The sequence below is a fragment of the Mirounga leonina genome, unplaced genomic scaffold (assembly GCF_011800145.1).
Source record: "Mirounga leonina isolate KUSES-001 unplaced genomic scaffold, KU_Mleo_1.0 Mir_94, whole genome shotgun sequence".
Lineage (NCBI taxonomy): Eukaryota > Metazoa > Chordata > Mammalia > Carnivora > Phocidae > Mirounga > Mirounga leonina.
Genome location: NW_023270855.1, coordinates 56,563,912 through 56,584,601, shown reverse-complemented (window position 1 = coordinate 56,584,601; position 20,690 = coordinate 56,563,912). Strand labels below are relative to the sequence as shown.

The window sequence follows — 20,690 nt, the reverse complement described above, 5'->3', positions numbered from 1 at the left end:
AATGGGTAAATGAAGGGATTACAGATGGATGGACAGGTGGGTGGGTGTACAGATGGAGGGACCAGTGGTGTAGCAGTGGTGACAGTCTGTGGGAGAAGTCAAGATGGCTGTGGGCAGGAGATTGGGGGTGCGTGTCCAGACGAGGCCTGAGAAGCCCCAACGAGTAAGTCTGGGCAGAGGAGGAGCTCAGCCGGGGAGGGAGGAGGCCACCCCAGAGATGGTGCGCTGGATGGAGGGGTCCAGGAGCGTGAGCCTAGGGTGTGAAGCCCTGCCCTCCTGCACAGGAGCCAATGAGTTTGTAAGTGAGGGGAGGCGTGATGAATTCAGGAGAGAGCCTGTCAACCCCACTGTTGTTAGCAGGTGGGGACAGCCTGGGGCTGAAAGGATGGAGGGGAACAGAGAGGGTGTCCGGGGGCAGATGGCTGGTGGAGGGTGGCCCCACAGCACATGGGAGTGTCTTCTGTAATCCTTAGTGGAGGCTCAGAGAGGTTAAGTGACCCAAGATCACACAGCAGAGAGGGGGCAGTGGGCCGGGCTAGATCACAGAGCCAAGGTTAAAGACCAAGAACGTGGGGCACCTGGAGTGCAGGGGGTTGGGGGCCCACGGGATTTGAGAGGAGGGTTCACACGACCCGTTGTGGTCGGTCCTTGCTGGCGAGGGAAGCGGGAGATGTTAGTGATCAGCAATGAACAAGGGGTCTTTCCTGCGTCTGTTTCCATTGTACAGCTGGTGCATAATAGGTGCTTGGGAAATACTGAATAACTCCGTGCCACGCAGGGTAAGACGGGAGGGATGAAAATGGATCAAATGCCGCTGCCCTCAAAGAGGTCACCTTGATATTAGCAGGTCAGCTTGAAAACACAAGCATTCAGTCAACGAGTATCCATTGAGCACCTACTGTGTGCTGGGCACTATCTAGGTACCCCCCCCAAATCAAACGTAAAAACCTCTGTCCTTGTGGAAGGGACATTTCAGTGGGCGTGGGGAACAGAAATAAATATAACGTGGGCACCCCCTGCTTTTGGAAAGTTTGTATTACCCTACTTCACTTCCATGAAAGGCCTACGTGAATACCTCTTTTTGGCAACCGAAAGAAATCCGAAGGGGATTTTTGCTTTTATGAATAAAAGCAGAAAGCAAAACGAGCATTCGGCGCTGGTTTTGCAGTGAGCAATGCTCCCCCCAGCAGTGAGCACGGCCCCACCGAGCGCCTTCCCTGGGACCACGCTTGGCATCTGAGCAGCAGCCGCCAGGGCTCTGAACTGTGTGAGCATCTGTGCTTTACCTTGGTTCATTCTGTGCATCCATTAGCAAGATGTGTCCTAAAGTATCTGAAAAGCCTAAGGGAGGTTATTTTTTGAGTCTGGGAATGTTCAAAAAGTTTTCCATATAAATTAAAGGTGGTTGCTTCCTTGCTGTATGCCATTTAGGCTGACAGGAGGTTTCACAGGAACACTCTACTTTTGGATAGTGAGGGAAACCTGTATGCATCATAGAGATGGTGATGGGGGCAGAGGAAAAATAGAGCAGGGTGAGGGGGTGATTGAGGGCTGTAACTTTAAACAGGGTGCTCAAAGGAGGCTCCACTAAGGAGGTGACATTTGAGCCAAGACCTGAAGGAAGGGAGTGAACTGTGCAGAGATCTGGAGAAGCACATTCCAGAACAGCCCGTGCAAAGGTCCTGGGGCAGGAGGGCCTGGTGTGTTGGAGGAACAGAGGAGGCATGTGTGGCTGGGGCAGAGTGGGCTGGGGGAGAGAGGGAGGAGGGGAGGACAGGGAGGGGACAGGGCAGGTTGTGGGGGCCTTAGGAACCGTGTGGGGAGGATTAGGCTTGTACCCCAGGGAGGAGGGACCCTTGGAGAGCTGTGGGCAGACGAGGTGCTCACAGGCACCCTCTGGTGGCCCCTGGGGGGCTGGTTGTAGGGATGAGGGAGGCAGCAGTGGCCGCAGGGAGACCAGGGCAGAGGGGACCACAGTTCCAGGAGGGCGTGGATGGGCGCTCAACCAGCATGGAGGCTGTGAGCTGTGGCCAAATTCTTGCTGCACAAACAGCGTGCTGGGCCCAGTGCTGGGCCCTGGGGACAGGTCCAGTGGCCGGCACACCTGGTTCCCACCCTCAGGGCCTCCGAGTCCAGTGGGACAGTAACTCCTGATGGGCAGTTAGAGCGCCACACAGGCCCAGGGAGAGCCACAGGGGTGCCTGACCCCCCTCCTCTGAAGGGGACATGGGCTGGGTCGCAGGGGTGGAGGAGAAAGGATGGGGACACAGATAAGGGCGGGCATGTGCGGACCAAGGCGTGGCGAGCTCCAGGGTGGTGGGTGAGAGGCCGAGTGTGGGGTGCGGGGGAACATGACCAGTTCCCAGACCTGCCCGGCTCCCCGGAAGTGACAGAAATCCCACACTCAGGCATGAAAATAATGACCATGAATACTAAGAAGGAAAAAACAACTTTAAAAACTTTTTTTTTTAAAGATTTTATTTATATATTTGACAGAGAGAGAGACAGCACAAGTAGGCAGAGTGGCAGGCAGAGGGAGAGGGAGAAGCAGGCTTCCTGCTGAGCGGGGAGCCCGATGCGGGGCTCGATCCCAGGATCCTGGGATCATGACCTGAGCCGAAGGCAGCCGCTTAGCCGACTGAGCCACCCAGGCGCCCCTTAAAAACTATTTTTATTTAGGCCACTCAAGTAGTCCCCCACACTCTGGGATTTTCTGAAACTCAGAAGCCCTGTGCCCACCCCCAGGTTGGGTTCAGTTCCAGGCCTTGTTTGTGACTTGCTGTGTGACCTCAGGAAAGCTGCTAAGCCTCTCTGAGCCTGGGTTCACGCATCTGTAACACGGGATGCAAATATCCACCAGTTTAGAAGGAGGGTTCCAGCTGAGGCCGTGGCATCTCACCCAGGGCTTGGCTCTGTCCTCAGTTGGTACTTCCTTGCTGGGACATTTGGGGGATTTTTAGCCAGTCCTGGGGGTGATCCTTCTCCTGATGTCTCCCAAGTCCCCAGATGGGTCTGAGGACCCAAACCAGATTCTGCATCTTTCTTCCAAACTGCTCTTCCTACTGGATCTCCATCCAGTGAGCAGTGAGTCTGTTGGGGCGTCGGTCACGAATGACCACAAACTTAGCTTAAAAGAGCAGACTTCTCCCTGGTCCTTGAGAACAGGAGTCTGAGATCAAGGGGCTGCGTTCCCTCGGGAGGCTCCAGGGGACAGATCTTCCTGCCTCTTTCAGCTTCTGGGGGCTCCAGGCTCCCCTTGGCTTGTGGCGCGTCCCTCCATCTGTGCCTCCGTCTTCACGTGGTCTCTCTTCTCTCTGTGTCTCCTCTTGTCTCTTACAAGGACATTTGTCATTGGATCTGGAGTCCACCTCATTATCCAGGATGGATCTCATCTCAAGATCCTTAATTACATCTTAATTACAATCCCTTTTTCCAAATAAGTTCCCATGCATAGGGTCTGGGATGTACACATATCTTTTCTGGAGGGCCACCTTACGATCCGCTACACCCTCCCAGGGATGGCCCTGGGCATCCGCCCTGCCTCTACCCCCAGCCCCTTGTCCCCCAGAGACCCCCTCTGAAGGTCCCATCCGTCTTTCCTCTCTGCCCCCATGGCCCCAGCTCAGTCTTTGCCTTCCTGACCTTAGCCTTCTGTCCTGTACTCCAGTCCCTCCTCCATGCTGGCCCCAGAGGATCTTCCCAGCACACACCTCTGTGCCCTCCCCTGCCCACACATCTTCTGTGGCTCCCCACTACCTTCGACTCAGTTCATTGTCTTCACCTGCCGAGCAAAGTGTTTATGCTCCCCTCCCCCCAACAACATCGCTTGACACCTGCCATACTCCCCAGCCTGCTCCCTACACCCTCGTTGCCAGACAGAGCCATCCTTTGTCCTCTGGGCTTCCCCTAGCCCTTTGTCCCACCCTCTGCCCCAGGTTGACCACACGTGGGGGTGTGTCTTTTGCACCTTTTCTCAGCTTTAGGATCGCCCATTAGTCAGGGCATTTTCCCTGGAGGCCAGGGTGAACAGAGACCGGTTGCTATGGAGGGACTATGGTCAACTTTGCCCCCCTCCTCAGAGACAGAATCTCCCAGGCTGGATAGAGGAGTGTCCTTGTGGGCTGGGGGAAGAGCCCTGGGCAATGGGGTCATGCAGATATGGGCTCCAGGTGACCTGGGTCACTGTGAACCTCAGTCTTCTCATCTGTAAGTTGGGCACAATTCTTCCCACCACTGAAGGCTCTGTGGGGTTGCCCCAGAGCCCCATGTTTGGGAGGCCTGTATCGTTAAGTCACCCCCTAGTGATTCCATTTATCTGCATATCAAACAATCGGTGTCTACACTAGATGGAAGATGGCACATAATTGTCTTTTCATAGATGCTCTTAAGGCCACCTTTGTCTTAAAACATCAAAGGTTTTGAGTGAATTTCAGGGAAGATGGCAGAATTGGGAGCCACTCCACAGCCACACCCTGGAGATCAAAGCCTCTAAGCACAGTGGATGGCAGTGAAACCCATGATGTCAGATGCCCCTGGGTTCAAACTCCGGCTCTACCCTTTCCCGCTGTGCATCTTAGGCAAGCCTCCCTGCATAATCTGCATAAGACCCACCTTACAGGATTCCTGCAGGGAGGAGAGGGGGCGAGAGGGGTGGAGCCAAGCCCCCAGGATAATGGCCACCCTGTCCAAGTGCTCCATGAAGGAGCTGTTGTCGTGACTACTACTATCTTTATAAGAGGGAGAATATTGAGGTCGAGGAAGCACAGACTGGAGTTAGTCCTCTGGAGTTCCAATCGTGCCTCTGGCCCCGTCACTATGTTACCTGTGTGGCTGCTGTCTCAGTTTCCCTACCTGCAAAATGCAAATAATAATAAATAAAATACCAGGGCACCTGGGTGGCTCAGTTGGTTCAGCGTCGGACTCTTGGTTTCAGCTCAGGTCGTGATCTCAGTGTCGTGGGATCGAGCCCCACGTCGGGCTCCATGCTCAGCGAGGAGTCTGCTTGAGATTCTCTCTCCCTCTGCCCTTCCCCCACCCTGTGCTCGCTCTCTCTAAATAAATAAGTCTTTAATAATAATAATAAATACAATCATGCAATTCTCTTGGGCTAGTCTGAGGACTCAAAGGGTTGATACCAGTGATGTGCCCCTGTAAGGATGCCTGGTGCACAGTGGACACTATTATTATCATCATTACAACTTTGAGTCAGAAGTCCCAAAAGCTCAGATCTCAGACCAGAGAGCAGAGGATCTTAGCATGAGAAGGGACTCTCAGGATTCTCTGGCAAAGAAGTTTCCTCTCTGGGGAGTCACTGCTGCTTACCTCCAGAGATGGGGAGCTCCCTGCCTCCCAAAGGAGCTGTGACGACACAGATCTAGTTATTAGGAAACTTTCATATATACATACTCTTGTTCTCCAATGATTCCTCCATTTTGGTCCCTGCTCTGTCTTTGGGCCTAGAGAGATCTGTGGGCATTAACAGCACCCCACCCCAGATCAGTCCTGGTCCAGGCTTTGAAAATGGGTGTGGGTTTGAAGGGATGATCAAGTGCTGAGCACTCTGGGAAGAACCCCAGGGCATGGCCAGCATGGGAAGGGGCTGCTGGACACCAGACTTGGCCCCCTTGTCATTGGTGAGGCTGATGTGTGGGGTAGGGGTGGCCAGGGCTGAAATTGAGATGAGAGGTTCACCCAATGTAGGCTTTGGTTGGGTTGTGACTTCCCTCAACAGGTCTCTGTGGGACTAGGACGCAGCAAACGGACTTTGAACAATTAAAATGGGGTCCGTGTATTTGAACCAGCATTTGATCCTGGCATGATTTTAAAGCTCCTTTCAGGAAGGGGTGAATCAGGGGCCTGTGATCCTCACCCTAGGCCCTAGGGAAATTTTAAAAGGATGCAAGCTCCGGGCACTGTGCCCCAGTGGTTAGCAAACTGTCCATGGAGCCTGGATGAGCACACACTTACCACCTGTGTGGTCCTGGGCAAGTCACTTCCCCACTCTGTGCCCTGGACACTCATGTGTAAAATGAAGGCAATACTAGCAGCTACTTTGTGGGGTTGTTATAAGGATTGAGTGAGTCAATACTGAGTACAAGTTTATTAGTATTAGAAGCCAGTGCACTTTATTAATACCACTGAAAGTCTGTGCTGATTGGGGACTGTATTAGGTTGCTAGGCCTGCGGAAAAAATGTACCACAAACGAGGGGTCTTCAAAAACAGAAACATGTTTGCTCACTGTCCGGGGAGCCAGAAGTCTGAGATTAAGGTGCGGGTTGAGTTGGTTCCTTCGAAATGGAGGGAGAATCTGGTTCAGGTCTCTCCCAGCTTCTGGTGGTTTGTTGGAAGTCCTTACTGTCCCTGGGCTTGTTGATACATCCCCCAGATTTCTGCCTTCATAATCACATGGCCTTCTCCCTGAGTGCGTGTCTCTGTGCCCAAATTTCCTCCTTTTGTAAGGACACTAGTCCTACAGCATTGGGGCTAACCCTCCTCCAGGATGACCTCACCTTAACTCATTACATCTGCAATGGCTCATTTTCCAAATAAGGTCCCATTCTGAGGTCCTGAGGGGTTAGGACAGCAACATATGAATTTTGGGGAGGGGGGATCCAATTAAACCCTAACAGGAACTGAACTAACTGAACATCAAGGCTGTATGTACCCAGAAAGGGGTAAACATCACACATTTCTCCCCATTAGAAAAGAGAAACTAAGGGGTCAAGAGAACAGGCAAGCATTTCAGCACCGGGGACAGTGGCATGCAATTTGGTCTTTCTGTCCCTCTGGCTGAAAACCTTCCGGACCCAGAGGCTGATGGCCTAGAAGGTCGCTCGGGGGTCCTATCCTAGCCTCCCAGGACTAGCACACTCCATTTTCTGCAAATGAGGCCTCACCCGCAAGAATGGGCCCAAGGAGGAAGGGTTTTGCCTCTATTTCACATCTTCTTGCAGTCCAGTTTCTTGCTGGTTGTGCCTAATTTCTCTCAGGCCCTAGGCTAGTTGTCTTAGTGCCTCTCCTTTCCCTGAAGGCCTTGGGGGATTAAATTCAGAAAATAGAAACACCAAAAAAAGAGTAGAAAGACCAGCCGTGGATTGGGGGAAGATGTGTGCATCAGATATAACCATAAAAGAATACAAAGTATTCTTTATTTACACAGCACATAAAGAACTCCTACAAAGCAACAAGGTACCCGGCTTTATTAATAACTATAGCAATGTATGTTACAATCTCAATGAAATGCAGTGATACGCCTACCACAATGACTAACATTTAAAAGGCTGGCAAAACCAAGGGTTGGTGAAAATGAAGCATTAATATTGTCAGAACCGTTGGTTGGAGAATTCTTTGGTACAACCCATTTTGGAAAACTGTTTGAAGGAATCTGTTTAAGCTAAACATAAACCTACCTTATAACCTGCAATCCCATTCCTGGATATGCCTTTGTGCATCAAAGCACCTATATAAGAATGTTCCATGGCAGCGTTTTTCATGATAGTCTCTAAGAGTGGACAACCCAGATGCCCACTCACAAGAGAATGGATAGCCAACTTGCAGTATATTCACAGGAGAAAATATTACACAGCTATGAAAAGGAATTAATTCCTGATACTCACAGCCATCTGTTGTTGAGTAACAGAATCTAGACACAAAGTATACATATGCTATGATTCCGTTTATATAAGTTCAAAAGCAGGAAGTACTCAGCTACATTGATTAGTGACACACACGGGGCGGGAAGCCATAATGAAAAGCAATGACGTGGTTATCACAAAAGCCAGGATAGCAGTCACCTCCGGGGGATGGAGGGGCTTGTCATGGGATGGGAAGCACTGGGATTTCCGGTGACTGCCATGTTCTATTCCTTGACCCGGGAAATGGTTACATGATTTTATGATTATTTGCTACATTATATACTTTCATGTTCTGCACCTTTCTTAGGGGGGTATGTTTTTAATATATCCCAATGACAATTTTTTATTTTGGTAAAATACACATAACATTAAATTCACCATCTTAACCATTTTTTAAAGATTTGTTTATTTTTAGAGCGAGAGAGCACGGTGGGGGGGAGGGGCAGAGGAAGAGGGAGAATCTCAAACAGACCCCCCAGCTGAGCGCCGAGCCCTATCCGGGACTCCATCTCACTACCCTGAGATCATGATCAGAGCCAAGACAAGTCGGATGTTTAACTGACTGAGCCACCCAGGCGCCCCCCCATCTTAACTGTTTTTAAGCGCACACCTCAATGGCGTTAAGCACAATCACACTGTTGTACAACCACCCCCACCCTCCATCTCCAGAACTTTCCATCTCCCCATACGGATCTGTCCCCATGAAGCATGGACTCCCCCACCCCCTCCCCAGTCCTGGTTCCCACCCTCTCCTCTCTGTCTGTGTGGACGGGACTCCTCTGGGGACCTCCTGGGAGTGGGGTCCTGAGGGATGTGTCCTTTTATGTCTGGCTTATTTTTTAAATTTTTTTATTGTTATGTTAATTGCCATACATTACATCATTAGTTTTAGATGTAGTGTTCCATGATTCATTGTTTGTGCATAACACCGAGTGCCCCATGCAGAACGTGCCCTCTTTAATACCCATCACCAGGCTAACCCATCCTCCCACCCCCCTTATGTCTGGTTTATGACACTGAGCATAACATCCTCAAGGTTCATCCACGTTGTAACATGGGTCAGAATTCCCCACTTTTTAAGGCAGAATAATATTCCAGTGTATGAATGGACCACATTTTGTTTATCCATGCATCTGTTGGTGGACACTTGGGTTGTTCTACCTTTTGGCCGTTCTGAATAATGCCGCTGTGAATATGTGTAATATCTGTTTGAAATATCTGTTCGACTCCCTGTTTTCAATTCTTTTGGGTATAGACCCAGAAGTGGAATTGCTGGATCATATGGTAATTCTATGTTTAACTTTTTTGAGGAGCCGCCAAACTGTTTCCCACAGGGGCTGCACCATTTTACATTCTCACAACAAATGTTTTTTAAATGCTAGAAACCATCCTCAGCTCTGCCTGGTGCCTTTCTCCCCAGGGTTCCAAGGGAGCCTGTCAGGCCTGAGGCAGACCCCTCCCCATCAACCGGCCCCGCCTGTGGGAGTGGGGGCTTGGTGAGCTCATCCCAGAAGGAAGGATACGGCTTTAATTAGCTCCTGCCTGGAGCAAAAATGGGCACCAGGGCTTCTGCGCAGGGGATCCTGCGGGGGAGGGGGAGGCAGAGGGAGGGAGATGGGGGTGGTGGACACAGGGTCCAACAGCATCAGAGCGGCCAACGATGGTCTCATTTCACACGCAGTGAAAATGAGGTCCACAGAGATTAGAGGCAAAGCCCAGGGCTGAGGCCCGGTCCCCTGGGTCCGTCGAAGGGGACCTGACACCTGCCTGCCTCCCACACCCGGCCTCAGGCAAACATCTTTCAAATACCTTTGATCTCATCAGGCTTTCTCTGGGGGCTTCTCTCTCCTTGCTTCTGTCTCTCTCAATGTCTCTGTCTCTGCAGTTCTCACGCTTTGCACCCCGCCCCAGCCCCACCCCCACCCCCACCCCAAGACGACGTCCAGTCAATCACACCCTGGCTCTGGACCACTTCAGGGCTGGCCCGCCCCTTCCTCTCCTGATTGGTTCTGCCCTTGGCCACTGCGCCACGCCCCCTCTAGCTCCTCCCCGCCCCTTGACCCTTCCCCCCTCCTACACTGGGACCGTCTTCTCTGATGGGGACAACTGAGACCTAGACAGAGGTGGCGCCCCGTCCACGGAGGCAGAGGCGCCCCATCCAAGGCCACGAAGCAGGTCCATGCAGAGCCACGGTGCTCCTCGTCCCAGTCCCGGGGCGCCTTCTGCATCTTTGGGGCTGCTGGTGCACCCCCTCTCCGAGGCAGCCGCTGTCCCACTCCCCCCACCGCACCTCACCCAGTCTTCTCAGTATCTCTTTATCTAGCGTCAGCCACGGATTTAACAGCGGGGTCTCCTCTCTCCCCTTCCCTAGCTCACCGTTTGGGGTGGGGGGCAGCTGAACCACTGCTGTTGGCCCCCGCCCCCCAAAAAAGTTGGCTCCTCTGTTTATCTTTAACTTGTAGTAAAAAAGAAGATAAAATCTACCATCTTAAACAATTTTTCCTCCTTTTCCATTTTTTTATTGTGGTAAAATACACATAACATTAAATTTACCGTCTAAACCATCTCTAAGTGCACAGCTCAAAGCATTTTTTAAAAAAGATTTTATTTATTTATTTGAGAGAGAAAGAGAGAGCACGAGCGGGGGCGGGGGTGGAGAGGCAGAGGGAGAGGGAGAAGCAGACTCCCCACTGAGCAGGGAGTCTGATGCGGTGGGGCTTGATCCCAGGACCCTGAGATCATGACCTGAGCCGAAGGAAGACGCTTAACTGACTGAGCCACCCAGGCGCCCCGCAGCTCAGCAGCAGGAAACACACTCACACTGTCATGCAATCACCAACCCCTGCCCCTGCCGTCTCCAGAACGTTCCATCTCCCCACATGGAGACTCCGTCCCCACGAAGCACGGACTCCCCACCCCCTGCCCCAGCCCTGGCTCCCACCCTCTCCTCTCTGTCTCTGTGGACGGGACTCCTCTGGGGACCTCCTGGGAGTGGGGTCCTGCGGGATGTGTCCTTCTGGGTCTGGCTCCTCTCACTGAGCCCAGTGTCCTCAGGGTCCCTCCACGTTGTGGCCGGTGTCAGGGTCCCTTCCTTTCTAAGGCTAGATCATATTCCAGTGTGTGGATGGAAGGACAAGTTGTGTTTATCCTTCATCCACTGATGGACATTTGGGTTGCTTCCACCTTCTGGCTGTTGGGATCAATGTGACCGTGAACACGGGTCTCCGCATTCCTTTCTCTTAACACCCCCAATTCTTTCCTTTCCAGGCTGTGCCTTTCTCACCTATTGTGCCAGGGACTCCGCCATCAAAGCTCAGACTGCCCTGCACGAACAGAAGACCTTGCCCGGGGTGAGTCCGAGGTGCTGTCTGGGGAGGGGGGCTGCTCTCAGCCTGGGGAAGCCTAAGGCCCTTCCAAGGATCAGCTGTGAAGCCCACATGCCTCTGGACTCAGAAAGAGGTATAAGGTGCCAACAGACAGAAATGATCACCAAGGAGAGCATTTATTGAGTGCCTACCACATGTCATGCTCCATACTTCCCACCTGAGTGGTTCTGTGTGGTTGTGTAGGTCGCATACTGCACAAGGGCACCTGGCCCAGCATGTTAGTGTCGTTGTGCTGAGACCTGAAGGATGAGGAAGCATTAGCAGGCAAATGGAATAGCCCGTGCAAAGGTCCTGGGGCAGGACTGTGCCTAGTGTGTTGGAGGAACAGCAAGGAGGCTTGTGTGGCTGGAACAGAGTGAGTAAGAGGGAGAGAGGGAGGAGGGGAGGGCAGGGAGGGGACCGGGCAAGTCATACAGGGCCGGCCCAGGCTCTGTCCCTGCTGGCTCTCCCTTGTCAGCCCTGCCTTCTTGGGGTGGGCAGGAGGTCCCTGTCCCCGGTGAAGGGAAGGTGGTCCCCGGGCAGTGCCTCTGGGTGGAAATTGAAGGAACCACAGTGAGATCCATGGCACCCCATGACCTCTGGGGGTGTCCACGCTTCCCTCTACATTTCTCAGAGACTCTTCAGCCTCAAAGGCATTTAGGGGCAACTTGGGTGGCATCTGTGGCCATAAATGCTGAGAATATGGGTGCAGCAGGGCTGGCTGGATAATCGGGGTGCACCTGCTGGGAACATGAGATCATGGCAGGGGTTGACTTGACTCTGAACAGCACCAAAAATGGTCCTGGGGTTGGCCTCAACCTCAGAGTGAAGAATAAGGTGTCCCTCTTGGAGGGGGGTGAAGTGGAGACAAGAGTGGTAGAGTGCTGTGGCGGCGCTCCTTGCTTAGTTCCAAGCAGTCCTTGCTGTGTCTGTGAGCCAGTGACTTAACCTTTCTGATCTTCAGCACCGGAAGAGTATAACAGGGGGGAGTGAGGGGAGGAAACCATAGAGAAGGTGGTCATGGAAGGCTTCACTGAGGAAGTGACATCTGAGAAGAGAATTCACAGTTCTCCCTCCCTCGGATGTTCTGCCAGCACCTCCCCAAACTGAGCCGGACGTGGAGGGCAGGTCCATCCGTACAGGTTAGCACCTGGGGGGTGGGGGGAACAGTGGGGTGCTGTGGACCATATTAGTTATCAACAATTATACCACAACCTGGTCTCTTCAAGCCACCAGCATGAGTTATCTCAGGGGCCCCGGGTCAGGAATTAAGGAATGAGTTTGCCGCATGGTCCTGGCTCAGAGGAGCCCTGACGTCGCAGTTGAGTGGTCAGCTGGCATTTGAGTGTGGCTGTGGGACTGGCCACCGTGCTGGCCCCTGGAGCGGCCACGGACGGGAGGTCTCACTTCCTCTCCAGCAGGGACATCTTTTTTTTTTTAAAGATTTTTTTTATTTATTCATGAGAGACAGAGAGAGAGACAGAGGCAGAGGGAGAAGCAAGCTCCCTGCGGAAAAGGGAGCCCGATGCGGGACTCGATCCCAGGACCCCGGGATCATGACCTGAGCCGAAGGCAGACGCTTAACCAACTGAGCCACCCAGGCGTCCCCAGGGGGGACATCTTGAGCAGCCTCGCGGCACGGTGGCCGGCTCCCCCCAGGATGCAAGGAAGAAGCTCAGTGCCCCTGGGTCTCAGAGCGACACGCTGTCTGCCCGGCTCCGGGCGCCAGGAGCCTGGGGGCATTGGGCACCAAGAGGAACAAAGCAGTGTTCTAGTGGATGTGTCCAAGGTCGGGCGGCCAGCAAACAGCAGAACGGGGATTTGACCGCAGACACTTTGTGGGCACCCAGTCCCTCCATGTCCAGTGGACGTGTGTGTGTGTGTGTGTATGAGATCAGATTCGGGCTGGAAGCTCTGACCCTTCTGTCCAGAGAAATCCGTACCCTCTTGGAGATCTGCTAACATTTCTTAGCTGGTGCCCCCAGCTAAGTTCTTCTTAGCTTTCTTCTGCTCCCATTTTCCTGATGGAGTCAAAGCCAGCCTCCCTTTCCCCAACCTGAGGCCCAGCTCCCTCTGTGTTGGGGGCCAAAGCTGGGCTCTGGGCTCCATCAGCAGCCGGGATTAGGGGTCCCTCTAGGGCAGACCCTGGGCTGCGTGCTCAGCACACATTGGTTCATTCAGCAGATGCATACTGAGCACCTGATCTGTGACCCAAGCGGGACCCAATGGGAGGGCTTCTGGTGGTGAGCACAACATGGAGCTGAGAAGCGGGGGGGTCTTTCAGAGTGATTTTCAGACTCCGGATGCAGGTTCTGTTCAGACAGGGTGCTCGGGGATGCCTCTCCGAGCAGGGAGGGGGGCCAGAGGGGCAGCAGGGAGCTGTAGTTGGTCAGGAAGCGACTCGGGCAGGGATGGCAGGGGTAGAAGTCAGGGGTTTGAGATGCTTTAGGAGCAAGGCTTTCCGGGCAGGAGTGAATGGGGGGGCCAGTGAGTGATCTGGGGTCACTGACACCAAGCACCGCACACTAGGGGGCTTAAAGCGACAGAGACTTGCCCTCTCTCAGTTCTGGGGGCCAAAGTCTGAAATCAAGGCATCAGCAGGGCCGCGCTCCCTCCAGAGGTTCTGGGGGGAACCTGCTCCATGTCTCTCCAGCTTCAGGTGACGCCCATAATCCTTGATATTCTCTGGCTCATTGACGCATCAGCCGGATCCCTGCCTCTGTCACCACATGGCCATCCTCCGTGTCTACACGTCTCCCCTCTCCCTCTGCCTTTCTCCTATAAGAACACCTGTCATTGGGCTTAGGGCTCACCCGAAATCCAGGATGACCCCATCTTGAGATCCATGACTTACTGACATCTGGAAGGACACCTGTTGCAAATAAGGTCCCATTCACAGGTTTTGCGGGCTTAGGACTTTGTGTTTTAGGGGAGTCCCTATTCAACCCACTGTAATGGGGCGAGCACTAAATGAACAGCGGATATAAGGCAGCCGGGGGCGGCATCCCGGGGGTGGGGGGTCAGAGGGGAAGCAGGGGGCCTGCCCCACCACCGATGACTTGGTGGCAGGCAAACAAGGTGCCTTCTTGGAGGAGGGAGCGTTTGAACTGCGTCTTGAGAGATGGGGGAGACTGTGGCAGATGGAGGTGGGGGTGGCGTGGGGACCGAGTGTGCCGAGACTGGGAGGCAGGAACGTGCCAGGCGCATTTTTGAGTGTGGGAACACACGAGAGCCTCCACTGTCTCATGGAGGAGTTACATCAGGTCAGAAGGGGGTCTCAACCCCGGGGGCGATTCTGCCCCCACGGGTCCCTGGGCGATGTCTGGGGACATTTGTGATTGTCATGACTGGGAAAGACAACTGTCATCCAGTGATGAGGAGAATAAGGAGCTGGTGAATGTTCTAGGACAGTGCTAATAGAAATATAATGCAGTCCACAAATTGCATTCACATTTTTCTAGGAGCAACTTTTAAAAATTAAAAAGAAACAGGTGAGGGGCGCCTGGGTGGCTCAGTTGGTTAAGCGACTGCCTTCGGCTCAGGTCGTGATCCTGGAGTCCCGGGATCGAGTCCTGCATCGGGCTCCCTGCTCGGCGGGGAGTCTGCTTCTCCCTCTGACCCTCCCCCCTCTCATGCTCTCTCTCTCTCAAATAAATAAATAAATAAAATCTTTAAAAAAAAAAAAAGAAACAGGTGAAATTAATTTTCATACTAGATTTCATTTTAACCCAATACCTCTCCAAAATATTATCATTTCAGCAGGCAGTCAGCATAGTTAATAAGAGCTCACGTTCCTTTTTCCCTCGTAGGCATCCAACACCCCGTGTGTGTCCTGCCTCTCGGTCCGTCTGAAGTTGGACAATCAGTTGTTATCAGAAATGCTCGATCTGCTTTTGCTATTTGCATTCTGTAAAACTGACAGTTTTATAGAAAAGAAGGTTCACATACCCCGCCTGCTCTAAACATACTTAAAAGATTTTCCAAGAATGGAATCAGGAATCAGTTTTTAGATTTAAGTTTATATTTACATTAATTATAATTAAACAAAATTTAAAATTCTGTTCCTTGGTCACACAAGCCATGTTTGTGTACCACATTGGACAGTAGCCTTCGAAAATGTTCTAGGTCAAGATTCAGCAAACTTCTTCTGTAAAGGATCAGAGAGTAAATATTTTTGGCCTCATGGGCCATAGGGCCTCTGTCACATCACATAAAAGAAACCACAGACAATACATAAATGGATGGGTGTGGCTGTGTGTCAATAAAACTTTACAAAAACAGACAGAGGCCCAGAAAGGAGCTGGCAGATCCCAATTCTAGACCATTGCTGTCCGATAGAATTTTCCACCGTGATGGAAATGGTCTGTCTCTCCTATCCAATTTGGTGGCCACTGGCTTTGTGTGGCTGTTGTCTTTGAAATGTGGCAAGTGTGACTTGGGAACAATTTCTTTAAAAAAAAAAAGATTTTATTTATTTATTTGAGAGAGAGAGAGAGAGAGAGCATGAGCGGGGGGTGGGGAGGGGCAGAGGGAAAAGCAGACTCCCTGCTAAGCAGGGAGCCAGACATGGAGCTCGATCCCAAGACCCCAGGATCATGACCTGAGCTGAGGGCAGACACTAAATCGACTGAGCCACCCAGGCGCCCCTCAGGAACAATATCTAATGTTATTTGATTTTAATACATTTAAATTTAAACTTAAACCGCCACATGTGGCTATTGGCTACCACATTGGACACCTCAAATCTAGAATGTTCTAGACTGGGAGTCACCTACTGTATTGGCGAGTTCAGACCTAGAATGTTCTGGACTAGGAGTCAGCCACGGTTTTGGATAGCACAGATGTAGAATGTCCTAGACCAAGGATCAGCTACCATGTTAGACAGTGCAGACCTAGAATGTTCTAGACTCAGGAACAGGATGCAGTGTCATCATATGTCTAGATTGTGGGTCTCGGTTTGATACCAGCTCATGGCTGGAGGGGAAGGAGGAGGAGTCTCCAGCAATACCCAGAAACCATCCCTATCATGTCCCCAAGCCTGTGCTGTCACTGTCGTGACTTTTATGGTAACCAACCCCTGTCTTTCTTCATGTTCTTAGCGCTTATGAGTAGATCTCTAAAACATTGGGTCGCTTTTCCCCGTCTCGCTTTTTACCTAATATGAACAGAACCATAGTACATGTGGTCTTTACCGTCTGCATTTTTTTTCTCCACTTAGTACGATGCTGAAGAGATTGGGTATCACCTGTCGTGCCACACACATCGGTGATCGGTGCTTTTTCATTGCCGGGTCGTATTCCACAGCGCGAATACACAATTGATTTTCCCATCCTCCTGGTGGTGGACATCTGGGTTGTTTCCAGCTTTTGCCGTGACCGACAGAGACCCTTGTCTCTGAGGGGCACGTGCCGCGTCTCCTCCGGGCGCGTTCTCAGGAGTCCCGACCCCCGAGTGTGTGTGCCTCCAGCTTCTGTAGCTGACACCCCCCTGCCTAGCGAAGGGGCCTGACTTGCGGGTGAGCCTCCTCCCCCCACCCCAGGGCACCCACAGAAACGGTATCAGCACACTCAGCACCAGAGCCGGAGCCTCGTTCGCAGCTTGCAGGAAGAGTGACGGGGGCTGCTGGGGGGAAGGCGCCCCTTGCCTGCCAGCCGCATCTGAGCACGGAAGTCTGAGCCCCCCCTCGGTCTCCGCCAGAAGATGGAGCTGCTGCTGCACGAGGTGCCCCCCGTGCTGGAAGAGCCCACCCGGCCGGCTCACGTGCCCGCACACGCCCGCACACGCGGCCCGGGACTTAGGGGGCCGCAGCTGGGTCACGCCAGAGACCAAGACAGCCACCGTCTCTCCTGTCCCCTGCCTCCCCTCAAAAACCCACGTGCGTGCATGCATGCGTGTGTGTGTGTGTGTGTTGGGGGAGACAGTGTGGAGTGGACCCTTCTGTCTTTTTATCTCTTCCTAAACCGGGAGGGGAGAGTGAGCTGGGTCATTTGCTGGCTCCATGCTTCTCCCCCCACTCCAGGGAACAGGCAGGCCCCCCCCTTCACAAATACTCCTTCTGAAGCGAGTTCCAGCCCCCATCTCGAGTGTGACAGCGGCGTCCGTGGGGGATGTGGTTTAATCAAATCTCAGCATTCTGGAATAGGATCCTAAATTGAATAACAGAATCCCAGAATAGAACCCAGAATGGACCGCAGGACCCTGGAATCCACGCTGGGCAGAAGCCTCAGATTGCAGGAGAGGCTTTTTGTGGGGCTGTCAAACCCCAGGATGAGGTTCCTGGAGATGGAACAGACCCGTGGGGACAGCGGGGGGCAGGGGGCAGCAGTTCCCGCGCCTGTCTCTGAGAGGCTGTGCCATTTGAGGTGGTATTGTCCCTTTTTTCGTGAAGGTCTTGAGGGGCGAAGGACATCCCAGATCTGACGTCTGCCCTGCACACCAGAAAGGGATAGGTTTGTCTGGCTGGCTGGGGGTCCCCTCACAGAGCCCCCTGAAAACCCTTTCTATGCACACAGGGGTTTCTGAAGGGGCCCCCTTGCAAGACCCCCTCCCACATCCCATGACCTGGCTCAGAGCCAAGCCCAACCTGAGACTGAGCGAGGGACCCCAGGTGCCAAATGTCCAGTGGTGTGACCCTCCTGGGCCTCAGTTTCTTCATTTGTGGAATGGGATTGCAGAAGGGCTTTGAGGATCCTGTGGGTGACACAGGCCCATTGCTGAGTTCACAACGGGAGCTTGGTAAATCCATGCTGAATGAACAAACAAAAGAATGAACGAACGAATGAATGAATGAACGAATGAACGAATGAATGAATGAATGAATGAACTGTCCCAGACAAGTCGAGCCTGCAGGACTCTGGGCCAGTCGTGTCATCTGTCCAAGCCTGGTTTCTCCTCCATGAAGTGGGGAAGGTGTAGACACAGCTGGACTCATGCTCTTGAGTTATTTCCCAGCACTTTGCTCTTTGCCCATGGGGACGGGGACTGGGGTTCCCTTTCTGTGGGGTCTGGAAACCATAGCTCTTGTCTCATTTCAGTTGTCATTTGTGGACCCTGTGCTGGGCCTCAGGTGGGGAGGGGTGCCCAGGGCCCCTTGGCCCCCTGCCCCCGGCAGCCCACCCAAGAGGGACGGTGTGTCTGGTGGGGGACGTAGCGCCTGAAGCAGATGGACTTGGCGGGGAAGTCTTCAGGGGGAGGTGGCATGTGAGGGGTCTCTTCACAGTGAGGATGGGGTGTGGAGGGGTGAGTGCCAGCCAGTGAGTTCAACAGTGGTGTCCTGGGGGCCTGGGAGGAGGAGTGGGGAGGAAGGCCAGGATGCCACCCCCTGGGCAGAAGGAGCCAAGGCAACACCTAGAGTAGGAGAGCGGTGGGGCCTGGGTGTTTGGCAGAGGCTTTGCTGGGGCTCCAGCGGCAGAAGGGGAGGCTGGAATAGTGACCTGGGGACCACCTTGCTGTCTTCTCCTCCATACCACCCGGACACGACCTAGTGGGGGCCTCTCCTGGGCCCCCACATCTTCTAAAGCCACAACTATGCATCTTGTAAAGGACCATCTTTGGGGCCCCAGCCTGACCGCTGGAGACACCTCCTGCAGTCCCTCCCCCAGCGGCCTCGGTTTCCCCGTCTGTAATATACACAGGTCAGACATGAGGGACCCTGGTTCTCAATGATGTGTGGCTTAGTTGACGTCACCCAGCAAAAGCTGGGGGGCAGAGCAAGGACTGGGTCTCAGCTATCTAATGTGTGCCCGCTCCAAAGACACAGACACTCCCCAGAGCCCCGGCCCCTTGGCTAGAGGGTTGGCTGGATCCCAAGAAGACCCTGAGGAAACCTGCCCGCCCCACAGGCGATTGGGCCTCTGCTTCTGACTTTCCCCTCTCCCTTTCTGATTTGCCCATCTGTAGAATGAGAATGTTTTCATCTCATAAACTTGTTTAGAGATTAAATGAGTCAATGGATGTAGGTATTCCTCCAACATGAGAAACTGTCTCCCCACCCCAAACTCTTACTCATACTTCAAAACCCACCGCAGATTTTCCATCTTCAGTGAAGCCCCAGGATAACCTCTGGCTCCTCACTCCTCTATGCTCTAGGGTCTCCCAGGGGGTGGTCCCTACCTCTGCCTCAATCCTGACTGCATAGGTCTGGGAGTGTCTGTATCTACCTCTGTCTCCCCTCATGCCAGATCAGTGGGTCCTCCCTGGTGTTGCAAAATTACCCAGCATGGGGCACACCGGGAATGTTATTGAATAAATGAAAGGAGGAAGGGAGGGAGCAGGGAAGGGATGCAGCCATGGGGAGCCAGAGAAGGTGGAGGAGGGAGGGAGGGCACTAGGCAGAGACCTTGGTGGGACAGATGGAGAGAGGGAGCCGGAAGGAGGTGGGCCGAGCCAGATGGGCGGGCAGGGGCGACAGGAGGGGTGGGTGTGGGGAGACCCAGCTCCCCCCCCCCACCCCGCGCCGCACGCCTCCTCCCGGCTCGGGCGGGCAACGCCTGCAGGGCCCGGCCTCTGGCGGGCGGATCGTCAGCGCCCGCCTGGGCGTCGGGCGCGGGGAGCGAGGCGCGGGGCTGGTGCGTGCGTGCGGCGTGTGCGCGCCTGTGCGCCCAGGGCCGGCCGGGCAGGCGGCGGCACGTGGAGGCCAGCCTGGCGCGCGTCTCCAGGCCGGTGGGTAAGGTGGGCCGCGGGGTGCGGATGGCCAGGCCTCGGAGCCTCGGCTTTTGAGCGGGGGGGGCGGGGGGGGCTGAGGAGGAGGGGACTGCCCGCCTGGCTTCTCGGGACCACACCGGGACCCTTGCCCCGAGCCCGAGATGACCCAGGAGGGGGAAGGGGCCTCCCAGGAGGAGGCGGAAAGGTCCCAGGCTCCGCAGCGGGCGGGGGAGATGGGGCACAGGTACCCAGGCCGCGAGAATGGGGCGGGGGTGGAGGGTGCGGTGATGGGGACAGGTTCCCTCCCCGTGGCCCCCCTCCCTTGCTCCCTCCCTCAGCTCATCCATCTCCAGAAGATTATATTTAAATATCTCTTTTGTGCAAGGCAGGAGCTGGGCTCGCCCCTAAGAGGCGGTTTCCATGGCAACAACAATTGCCAGCTTCCGTGTGGTGAATCAGCGTTGCCATGGCAACCCCATCCTCATCTGCCCAAGGTGCTGGGAGGAGGGAGGAGGTGAGGGCCAGCGGAGGCGGGGTGGGAGGGGTGGGGGCGAACAGGAGGCTGGAGCTCAGGTGCCCCTACTCCCCCCACCTCCCTTCACAACCTGTCTGTCCCCAGCCCAGAAACTGGTCCCATCTGGTTGAAATAATCTCCCCTCCTGCCTCCAGCTAGCTGGGTGTGGTACCCAGGTGGAGAGGGCTCGTGTGTGTGTGTGTGTGTGTGTGTATGTGTGTACGTGGTGGGGGAAGGGAGACATGGTTTGGCCTTTCCCAGGTGGTCAGGGTCCCTCTGAAGATGTGGCTGGGTGGCAGGTATTGGGGACACTGGGAGGCCTCTCTGCTTCTGGGGCTCCCAAGGCTGAGTTCAAATTGAGACAGCCCATATGAGCCAGGGAACAAACACTCAGAATGGGAGGGGTTCAGAGAGAGTAGGGAAGCTGGAGAGGGGGAGGGAGCTCAGGGAAAGAGGGTGCAGTGTGAGGGAGGGGCCTCTGATGGGGTGGGGAGGCTCAGAGCTGAGATAGGGTCCAAGACAAGGGGAAGGAG

General features: G+C 54.0%; 1 protein-coding gene across 15 annotated transcripts in view; it reads left to right on the top strand.

The window, feature by feature from the left end:
• Nucleotides 1-20,690, top strand: part of CELF5 (CUGBP Elav-like family member 5) — a 47,115-nt gene that overhangs the window by 9,964 nt on the left and 16,461 nt on the right. For all 15 annotated transcript variants that reach the window (XM_034997473.1, XM_034997489.1, XM_034997482.1 and 12 more), the window contains exon 2: nucleotides 10,903-10,985. In XM_034997473.1, the coding sequence (XP_034853364.1) occupies nucleotides 10,903-10,985 (83 nt within the window). The remainder of the gene's footprint in view (nucleotides 1-10,902; nucleotides 10,986-20,690) is intronic.